Source organism: Apium graveolens, chromosome 2 (assembly GCF_009905375.1).
Source record: "Apium graveolens cultivar Ventura chromosome 2, ASM990537v1, whole genome shotgun sequence".
Taxonomy (NCBI): domain Eukaryota; kingdom Viridiplantae; phylum Streptophyta; class Magnoliopsida; order Apiales; family Apiaceae; genus Apium; species Apium graveolens.
In genome coordinates this window covers 69,451,411-69,462,069 of record NC_133648.1, presented here as the reverse complement: position 1 = coordinate 69,462,069, position 10,659 = coordinate 69,451,411, and the positions used below count along the sequence as shown (strand labels likewise).

Genomic DNA, 10,659 nt, shown 5'->3' with positions numbered 1-10,659 from the left:
TTAGTCTGCATTTTGTTGTGTAATCTGTTTGACGAAATGCCTGAAGGAAGCAATTCGAGTCAAAATCCTTGGACGAGACCACTAGTTTCGATGTATCAAGATGTTAACAGTTCGTTTTATATACATCCGTCTAATGCCAATACAACATAACTTATTTTTATTAAATTCAATGGGACTGGGTATAGCAACTGGAAATGATCAATTATGCTTAGTTTGTCGGCTAAAAACAAACTAGGATTTATAGACGGTTTTGTTAGTAAGCCGGTTGCTACTTTTGTGGATTACAAGGCTTGGGAAATGTGTAATGATCTTGTGTGTTCTTGGCTGTTGTGTAACCTGGATGATTCTATATCAAGGAGCATTTTGTTCTTTAAGACAGCAAGGGAAATCTGGCTAGACTTGGAGGAAAGGTTTGATTATGCTTCTATGACTCAAATATTTTCTTTGGACAATAATTGGCTGATTTGACACAGGGATCAAAGACTGTATCAGATTTTTTCACTGAGATTAAAACAGTATGGGAATTCCATGAGTGATATAAATCCCCTTCCTTGTTGCACTTGTCATAAATGTACCTACAACATTTCTCAGAAGGTATTGCAAAAGCAGCAAGATCAAAGGCTTTTGCAATTCATGATGAAGCTTAATAAGAAATTTGCTACCGTTAGAGGCAATATCTTGATGCAACAGCCCTTGCCTAACTTGTCTAATGCTTTTAGAGTTTTTTTTAAGAGGAAAGGCATCAGGAATTATCACAATTGAGTAATCATACTGAATCATTGACTTTTTTGGTTGATAACAGAAAGAATGCAAGGTCAGGACATTTCAATTCTCAGAAACAACAGTCTTATACTTCTACAAAATCTGATGCATCTTCAGGTGTACCTACCAAGAAAGGGAATGCTTACTTTTGCACATATTGCAACATTAATGGTCACAGTGTGGACAGCTTTTTTAAAATACATGGTTATCCACCCAATTTCAAGGGTTTTAAGGATAGAAAGGTGAATGCAATAATGTCTACTACAAATATGACTTCCAATGAGTCTGCTTCTCCTACGATATATGTGGATCAATATCAACAGCTCATGGATTTGTTGAATAAACAATCGATTTCATCTTTATCAAATACTTCCAATCACCCTGATCATGTTATGCTTGTTGGTAAGTTTTGCCTTCTCGCTGAAACTGATTCTAAAACAGGTTGGCTCATAGATAGTGGTGCTACGGACAACATTTGTTCCAATCTCAGTTTATTTCTTTCTTACGAGCCAGTTGTTGGTAAGAATGAGTATATAGTTATTCCGGATGGTAAGCAGATACCTATACTACATACAGGTTCTGTACAAGTTAATCAGCATTTGATTCTTAATAATATTTTACACATACCCAATTTTCAGTACAACTTAATCTCTGTTAAAAGGTTATGTACAGATCTGGAATGTTCAGTTAGTTTTAATGGTCATGAATGTATATTCTAGGACCGTTTGAAGAAAAGGCAACCGATGCTTCTTGGTAGAATTCAAGGCGGATTGTATAGCACTGTTGGAATCATAGCTGAAAGAAAAACTAGAGTTCATACAAGTTATCTTGTTGTCAAAGAAGATCTTCATTCATGTGTGGCATTTACGGATGGGACATATGCCCTTTGCAAGATTAAAACTCATACCAGCTTTGTCAGGATTGCAAAGTTCACCTGAATCTGTTATTTTCCAAATTTGTCCAAAAGCAAAACAATGTAGACTTTCTTTCCCTAATAGCAGTATTAAGGCTAGTATTCCTTTTGAGTTGATTTATATTGACAGGTGGGGGCCTTATAAAGTTAGGTCACACACCGGTTGTAATCAATTTCTTATAATTGTTGATGACTATAGCCGATTTACATGGGTCCATATGTTGAAACACAGAACAAATTTTGTGAAAGTAGTGATAGACTTTCTTTCTCATGTTGAAGTTCAATACAAAGCTAGAGTTATTTCTGTTCGATCTGACAATGCCCCAGAACTGTGTCAAGGTCGTATGAAAGAACTATTCTTACAAAGAGGTATTTTTCACCAGACCTCGTGTAGCTACACTCCACAACAAAATGGGGTTGTGGAGCGTAAGCACAGACACCTATTGGAAACTGCACGAGCATTATTCTTTCAGTCCAAAATTCCTGATAAATACTGGAGCGAAAGTATATTGTGTGCCACTTATTTGATCAACTGAACACCTTTACAGAGTATTCAGAATGCTACACCTTTGTATAGGTTAACTGGTAATATTCCTTCCTTGACTCATTTGAAAGTTTTTGGCACACTTTGTTTTGCATCTACTATTAGTGATTTCAGAACCAAATTTGATCAGAGAGCTGTGGCTTGAGTTTTTCTGGGCTATTCCAGTTCTCAAAAAGGTTATAAAGTGTTAAAACTTGCTAATGATCATTTCTTTGTATCTCGAGATGTAATTTTCCACGAAACATATTTTCCATTTCACTCTCACACTACACCAACTTTATTTCCTGCTACAATTTATCTCCCTACTGTTACTTGTCTGGAATCTGGTGATCTTGCACCTGATATTTTAAATGCAAATTGCCAAGATCCCCCTCATTGTAATTTACCTGATGTTGAACCTCCTGATCACATTGATTCTGTTGATAATCTTAATCAACTTTCTTCTACTTCAGTTGATTCTAGTTCAGCTGATTCTGTTCTTCATGATCTTGGTGAGACTATTCATATGCCTTATCTTCTTTTACCAACACTTCAAAAGTCATCTCGAATTCATAAACCTCCATCTTACTTATCTTCCTATAGGTGTCATACTGTTTCTAAACCTAGCCACTGGTGTAACTTGGTTATTTCTCCTACTGATCCTCCTAAATGTACTATCAGTGAACCTAATTCTTATAGAGATGCTAGTTCTAATCCTCTTTAGAAGGCTTCTATGGATGCTGAATTACAAGTATTATATGCCAATCATATTTGGGATTTGGTACCTTTTCCAGCCAATAAGAAAGCTATTGGGTCCAAATGGGTATATAAAGTGAAACTACAGTCTGATGGGAGTTTAGAAGGGTGTAAAGCTCGTTTGGTCGCTAAAGGGTATAATAAGCGGTATGGGGTTGACTATGAGGAAACGTTTTCTCCTGTGGTAAAAATGAGTACTGTCTGAATCTTTTTGTCTTTGGCTGCCAGCAAACATTGGATGCTACATCAGCTTGATATTAACAACGCGTTTCTACATGGTACTTTGAAAGAAAAAGTTTATATGCTTGTTCCAGAAGGGGTTCCCCATCCCAACAATTTTGTTTGTTTGCTTCGCAGATCAATCTACGGACTTAAACAAGCATCACGGGAATGGCATTCAAAATTACTGGAAGAACTTCTATGTCAGAGCTTCATCCAATCCAAAAATGATTATAGCATGTTCATAAAAAGGACTGGTTCATTGTTTTGTATAGCAATTGTCTATGTTGACGATGTTATACTATAAGGGATGATACTTCTTCCATTGACTTGCTTAAGGCTCATTTAATGCAAAATTTGGAATTAAGGATCGTGGTCAACTCCGCTAGTTTTTAGGGATTGAGGTTTCATACACGGCCTCTGGTATTGTACTTTGTCAGCAAAAGTTTGCCAATAAGTTAACAGCTGAATCAGGTTTTGATGTTTCTAAGCCTACTTGTACTCCTCTTCCAGTTCACCTCAAACTATCCCACAGTGATGGTATGCTTATTCTCAATCCTGATCTTAATAGATCACTTGTTGGAAAGTTAAATTACTTGACCAACACTCGCCCTGACCTTTCTTACACCGTTCAAATATTGAGTCAATATATGCATGGTCCTTGTACTAGTCATATGTCTGCTTTGCATCACACCCTTCGCTATCTTGTTGGTTCACTTTCTCAAGGTATTTTATTACATGTAATCATCTTTCCCTTCAAGCTTTTTCTGATGCTGACTGGGCCTCCTGTGTTGATACTAGACGTTCTGTTACCGGGTGCATACTGCTCTTTGGTACTTCTCCGATTACGTGGAAATCAAAAAACAGACAACTGTTTCTAAATCTTTTGCTGAGGCAGAATACCGTGCTATGGCTTCCGCTGCTGCTGAAGTGACTTGGGTTGTGCGTTTGCTTCAAGAGTTGGGTGTTTCTGGACTGAAACCAGTTCAATTGCATTGTAATAACCAATCGGCATTACATATAGCTCAGTTGGCAGATGTGTTTACTATGGTTGCTCCTTCACCACAATTTCATTCTCTGTTATCCAAGTTAGGAATGGTTTCTCCCCCTAACTTGAGGGGGGGTGTTGAGTATAGACACTGTGTTGTTACTTTAGACTTGACAGCACAGCAAAAGCTTGATAGCTCAGCAAAAGTTTGTTACGATTCTGTTATAGTCTAGTTGCAGTATAAAAAACAATACTAATTCTCTCATTCTGTAACTTCAAGAATAAGATTTACATTTCAGTAGCTAATAGCTTCTGTTACAAAGATAGTACTTTACAGTAAATGTAGAGCATCTAGTTTTTTGCTTCTTCTTCATTCCTGCAATTTCATATGATCAATTCTGTACCAGATACTCTCCTAACTAGTTCATAACATCTTCAAAAAGCAATTCTTGCATTTTAAGTTCAATTTTGCTTACCCTCCTTACTCGAATTCCCGTTTATACAAAATAAAAATATCATACAAAGTAACAAATTTGATTAATCCAATGAAAAAATTTGATTAGTAACTGATCTAATACTAGTATTACCACACTACTACAAACCAACACAATTTCTAGAGGAAGTAACTCCACCATCTACAACAAGATTATGACCACTAACATACCTAGATTCATCACTAGCAAGATACAGAGCTGCCTCTGCTATATCTTTAGCTCTTAATGTTGGACCCTTCAAATTAGCCAATCCTTTCACTAACTCCTCCATTTCCTCTACTTGTTTCTCGTTAGGCCCTGTTCCAAAATTCATCCCCATGTCTTCATCATCTCCATCATCATGATTCCATGCACCAACAAGCATAGACGTTGCCACTCCGAACGGAGAAATACAATTAACCCTAATACCATACCTCCCTAATTCACATGCAGTGTTCTTAGTTAATCCAACAATAGCATGTTTGGAAGCTGTATAGGCATGTGGACCAAGACCTCCCATCACTCCTGCAACACTAGATGTGGAGATTATGCAGCCACCGCCTCGAGGAATCATGACACGGGCAGCATGCTTCATCCCCAAGGCAACTCCCTTGACATTCACATTCATGACACGATCAAATTCATCGACATCGAAATTGACAATGCTCTTGTGCTTGGATTGATTTCCAAGCACTCCGGCATTGTTAAAAATGATATCTACACGTCCGTATCGAGAAATGGTGGAATCGATCAAGTTTTCAATATCTTCTTCAATGCTGACATTACAATGTACATAAGTAGCAGAATGGGATAACGCGTTGGCGAGTGCATTTCCAAGAGTATCCTCAACATCTGCAATGATCACTTTAGCACCATGTTTGGCAAAGAGTCTGACTGTTGCCTCACCAATACCTTTAGCACCTCCTGTCACAATTGCTATTTTTCCCTCCAACCTATTACAATGAGAACAACTTAAATTTAGTACCAAAGTGAATATAAAACATGTACGAAATAGGTAGAGATGAAGCAGAATAATTTTGTACGCAAGCAATCTTATAAAAAGCTCTTAAGACAAACAATATTCGAACAGAAGATGCTTTAAATGTCGTCTAGATAATGAGATATCAAATTGGATGAAAGAAAATGAGAAGGAGATTTCAATACATATATAATCATGAGGCAAGTAGCTAGGAAGTACCTTTTTTGAGATCTCTGGGAATAGCTATCCATTCTTGAAAGACGAATACCCTGAAGTGTGTTCTCCGGCACAACCTGAGCAGTCATGCTTAGACAATATGTATATGAACCGAGAGAGAGAGAGAGAGAGAGAGAGGGTGCTGTTTGTAAGAGAGTGGAGAGGGGGAGCGGGGTATATATAGTGAAGTTGGTGGGGATTAAGAATTGATTTATAAATTTTGTGGGCAGTAAAGTAGGACAAGCAAGTTTGACCAGTGAGGTGAAACTCTTTACGAACACGTCTAATTGTCTGATGACTGATGCCCACGGAATTATTTTCCACCATAGTCCGTGTATGCGATTCGCATAGTTCTCACTATTTTCTTCTTCGTGATAATGCATTTTCTTTGATTTTTAGTATATGACTAAACAAATAGTAGTCATTTATATATCCTCCCATCAAGGCTATCTTCTCTAATCTTATTTTAATCGCTTGAGTTCAAATTTTGCAGCATTATTGTTTCTTTTCTTCATTTCATTAATTATAAAGTGATCTGTAAATATATTATTCTTGCTAAAGCTTAAGAAATATCAACATAACTAAAATTTTGAAGCGTTGCAATTAATAAACAAAGTCAACACTCCCCCTGTAATTATATAATTTACTCAAGCACATCTTGAGGCACAAAAAATACGATTGTGCAAGTGTTTCCCCTCTACCCTCTGCTATAGTTTCAAATATTTAAGAAGCCTAATAGTACTGCCAAGTACTATTAGTACTAAGTACATTATAAAACTGGTATTATCGGTCTTCACTCATATTCTTAACCAACTTGAGATCTAATCTAATATTAGATTTTTAGAATTTTTACTTTCCCAGTTGGTTAATTTTTTTATGAGCTAGATTCTTGTATTTCTGTGCTACAGACTGGATCACTTTATCTGTTTGGTTGAAAATTAAAACGTCTCTCTCTCTATATATATATATGAATATCCTACAAGACATAATTTGCTGGATTATGCATGCATTCAGACGCTATCTCCCACAAAATCTCGCGTTCCACATGCCTCACTTCAAAATATACATTCATGTTGAGATGTGTAGACTGCAGTTGCTGTTATAGATATCCGCTTGTTTTTTAAAAAATTATTGATAAATCGTTGATGAATTGGTCAAGACTGATTCGTCAAATTATCAATAAATTATTTAATTTTTAAAATTTGATTAATCACAAAACAAAATTTCAACCCATTAATTCTGATTTTTAAAATGTATAATCAAGACTGTGATGATAATATTTAAAAATAACAATACAATAATACATATCTCCTAATTAGTTGGACCAGCAACTAGACAGTACATAATTTATACGGATTGACATGGACTACAACTGTACTGCTAATTTAAAAATCGTTTAGGGTTGACAATTGAATAAAATGGTGATGTAAAATTCTGAATTATTTCATGTAGCTATACTGTTTAACCAATTTGATTTTTGATTAATATGGTATTGTTGGGTGATGCAATCAATTTGATGTTAATGTAAATTCAAAGTGCTGTCTCAACAATTTATTGACAATCCAGAACAGCCAAATAATAGCTTTCTGTTTTAGGAGAAGTAATAGCCTCCTTCGGAACCAACTATGAATTTTCGTATCATTAATAGTATATGATTTAGACATCCATACCTGCGCATTACCGTGTGTATGTCGCAGTAGTTCTTAAGGTTTGAATTGAAAGTTACAAGTTTAGATGGGTGACCATACTTTTATTGGGTCAATGTTCAACCGTCAACGTTCACATCTTAGCATTATTCAGACTTCTTCTTCTTCTTTTTTGTCGGTATTGAGACTTCTTTTTAATCTCTTTATTTCTCAGGAAAAGTAACCTGGGGCAGTTATAGTATATCTGAAGCCGCCAACCAATTTAAGTACTTTCTATATTCAACCATAATTTTTAACTCTTTTTTTAAAAATGGTAATCAACAATATCACCGTATTTGTTTGAAAAAACATCGAAAACTTTATACTATCATCATTACAGGACTTGAACTATTTTTTTTACTAAATGTATCTCTCAAATATTAATTTTTTATAAGAAATGTGTTCTAAAATTTTTATTTTAGGTTTGGGACGCGGACGACTCCCATTAACCTCTGTTAATTTTACTTGTAATTAACTCTTACTAACCTGAATTCTTTTGTCTCTTTTTCCTTTTCCTTTATGAAGTCTATTTGTCTATTTGCCTCTGTTGCTGCTTCTTCAGTTTACTTTCCTTTTTTTAGTTTACTTTTCCTTTTCCATGATGGTAGGGATGGCAAAATAATCCGATCTAACGGATACCCAATCCGAAATTTGACAATTTGGATATAGCGAATTTGAAATTTTGGATTTGGATTTAAATTTGATTTCAACAATACCGGACCGATATCCAATTCGAAATACGAAACTCAATCTAAACTCAATCCAAAATTCTGATTAAAACCTAACACATAAATAATATATGTAATATTTTATATGTAAGACATAATTTATATATTTTCATGGTATTATTTGAGTATTAATAGATTAATGTCGACCATTATTTAGTGAATTACAACTCTTTATTTCAATCTCGACTTTTATTATTTAAGATGTACCTTTTATGTATTTACAAAAAAATCATTTGTAATGGGATATCTTAGATTTAACTCATCATCTCAACCCGTGTAATATAATATGTTTGAATACTTATTAGTTAATGTATTTTAATTTATATATAAATATAATTAGTGAGGTTTTCATGTATAAATTATATTAAATTTAACTATATATACCTGAAAAATACCTGATCCGATCCAAAACCAAACGAATTTGGATAAGTAAAAAATATTTAAATTTGGATTTAAATATTACAATACCCGATCCGAACCCGATCTGTTGTCATCCCTTCTTGATGGAGTCTCTGTTGGGTATAAATAACAACACGTGCAACAATAAGACTTATATATTAATCAGAATTAACAAGAACATCCAATAACCAATTAACAAAACAAAACACGAAGGCAGATATGAAGATAAATCAGTAACTAAACTAACAAAGAGAGAATAGAACACTTAGCTCTAACAGAAGATTTATGAAATCTGAAAGAACCAATATCAACTGAGGCGCCTAGCCTTCGAAAAGCCTAGACTTTTATTGAAGAGATTATTTCCCCACATACGTTGTTTTGGGTTGCAGTAATATCATTTCCAGGATATAATAGCACAGAGCAATTCGTCCACGGATATGTAAAGCTCAACAGCAACCTAACCTCAGTTCTCCCAGAAAACCTATGTTAATCTGTATGTTATGGAGGATAGAAAGAGAGAGAGAAAAATAGCAGTTAGGATTTCACAAGTATATGATTGCAGTATATCTTCTTCAAAAACATTTAGTTTTGTATATGATATAAAATAAAAACATAATTTAAGATATTACATTAATTAAAATAATTATCCTGACTTAAATGACATTTAATTGAATATTATCAGAATCAGACTCGTAATAGTCAGTATTTACCACAACAAATCCTGATCCAGCCCAGCCTATCAGTATTTACCTGCCATAACAAATCCTGACAAGCGTCAGGATTTGTCAGACCTAGCAAATCCTGATCAGTATTTACAATAATTCAGATTCAATATTCATACTAAAAAAATAATATGTCAGTAAATATTTTAATTAAACAAGTAATAAAATTCCTCGCCCAGGTCGCCTCGCGTACGCGAGACGCCGAGACATTCGCCCAAATCGCCCTTCAACCTGAGTCGAGTCGTGGAGAGGCGGCGGCGGCGCACGTGTGTATGTGCGCGTGCGAGGCACACAATAACACCATGCACACCTACCTGCCTTAGTAGTTGGTATACTACTCTTGCACATGGTACTATATAAAGCACTACACCCCTCTTTACTTAATCAATGTGGGACAAAATCCACAAACCCATTTCAAGCTACTAACTTCACCTCAATTTCTATATGGATTACACTAAGAAAATGACTTAGATCCAAACATGAAAGTTTAAGTCCTCATTACAAGAAACAACCTCTAACAATTAGTTTTAGGAAATTACATCAAGAATATTTCTAAAATATGCCTAAAAATTTCCATTTTCTAACAATCCCCCACAAATCAATACAGAAATGCATATCAAATTTTATCATGACTTGCTTTTCAAAATCGGTACCCTTCAGGATTTGAACCCTCTTAAGTCCCCTACTTCGATGGCTACCGAATATAGATGGAATGTTTCACCTTGAATCTCTATCTGTTTGGTGTAACCACACTCCATAGACGACGACAAGTCAAAAGGCTATGGTGCAGATCTAAGGCTTTGAGACGTTATGGTTGTGTCTCAATCCTGTTCATTGAATGCTTCAAGGAATAACCCTTTCCTCTAATTGGGACCTCACAATTGCATTCGCTTAGCTGGGCATCTCCAAAGATGTACTGCCAACATCTCGTCTTACGACTTGACCCCATTCAGAGTTTATAAATCCCGACACAGTATTTGGTCCATTAGTATTTATCAAATTCTGATCCAAAACTGTTTCCATCAGAGTTTATTAAAACTCTTGCTAACTAGTTGTTCAAGTACCTTTTAAGGTTTACAAGGGATATACTCAGATACATAAGTATCTAAATGTATATGCTAGAGGTACTACCAATTCATCCTTACAACTTGTTATTACCGCATTGAAGGAATACAGCATGCTCAAGCCCCTTAATCAGCGGATCAGCTATATTATCTTGAGTTCCTATGAACTCTATAGAAATAATTCTATCAGACACAAGACCCCTTATAGAATTTAGTCTAACTTGGAAGTGTC

At 35.2% G+C, this 10,659-nt stretch overlaps 1 protein-coding gene across 1 annotated transcript; it reads right to left on the bottom strand.

Moving 5' to 3' along the window:
* Positions 1–4,593: 4,593 nt before the first annotated feature.
* On the bottom strand, positions 4,594–6,002 carry LOC141707513 (short-chain dehydrogenase reductase 2a-like). Its single transcript, XM_074510710.1, has 2 exons — positions 5,833–6,002; positions 4,594–5,587 (listed from the first exon to the last, which is right to left on the bottom strand). The coding sequence occupies exons 1-2, from the start codon at positions 5,916–5,918 to the stop codon at positions 4,756–4,758; spliced, it is 918 nt and encodes a 305-aa protein (XP_074366811.1). The 5' UTR covers positions 5,919–6,002; the 3' UTR covers positions 4,594–4,755.
* Between the last annotated feature and the right edge of the window lie 4,657 nt (positions 6,003–10,659).

Coding starts and splice junctions, on each gene's coding strand:
- LOC141707513 (XM_074510710.1), bottom strand. CDS start 5,918: ATGACTGCTCAGGTTGTGCCGGAGAACACACTTCAGGGTATTCGTCTT. Junction 5,588..5,832: donor TCCCAGAGATCTCAAAAAAG/GTACTTCCTAGC, acceptor TCATTGTAATAG/GTTGGAGGGAAAAATAGCAA.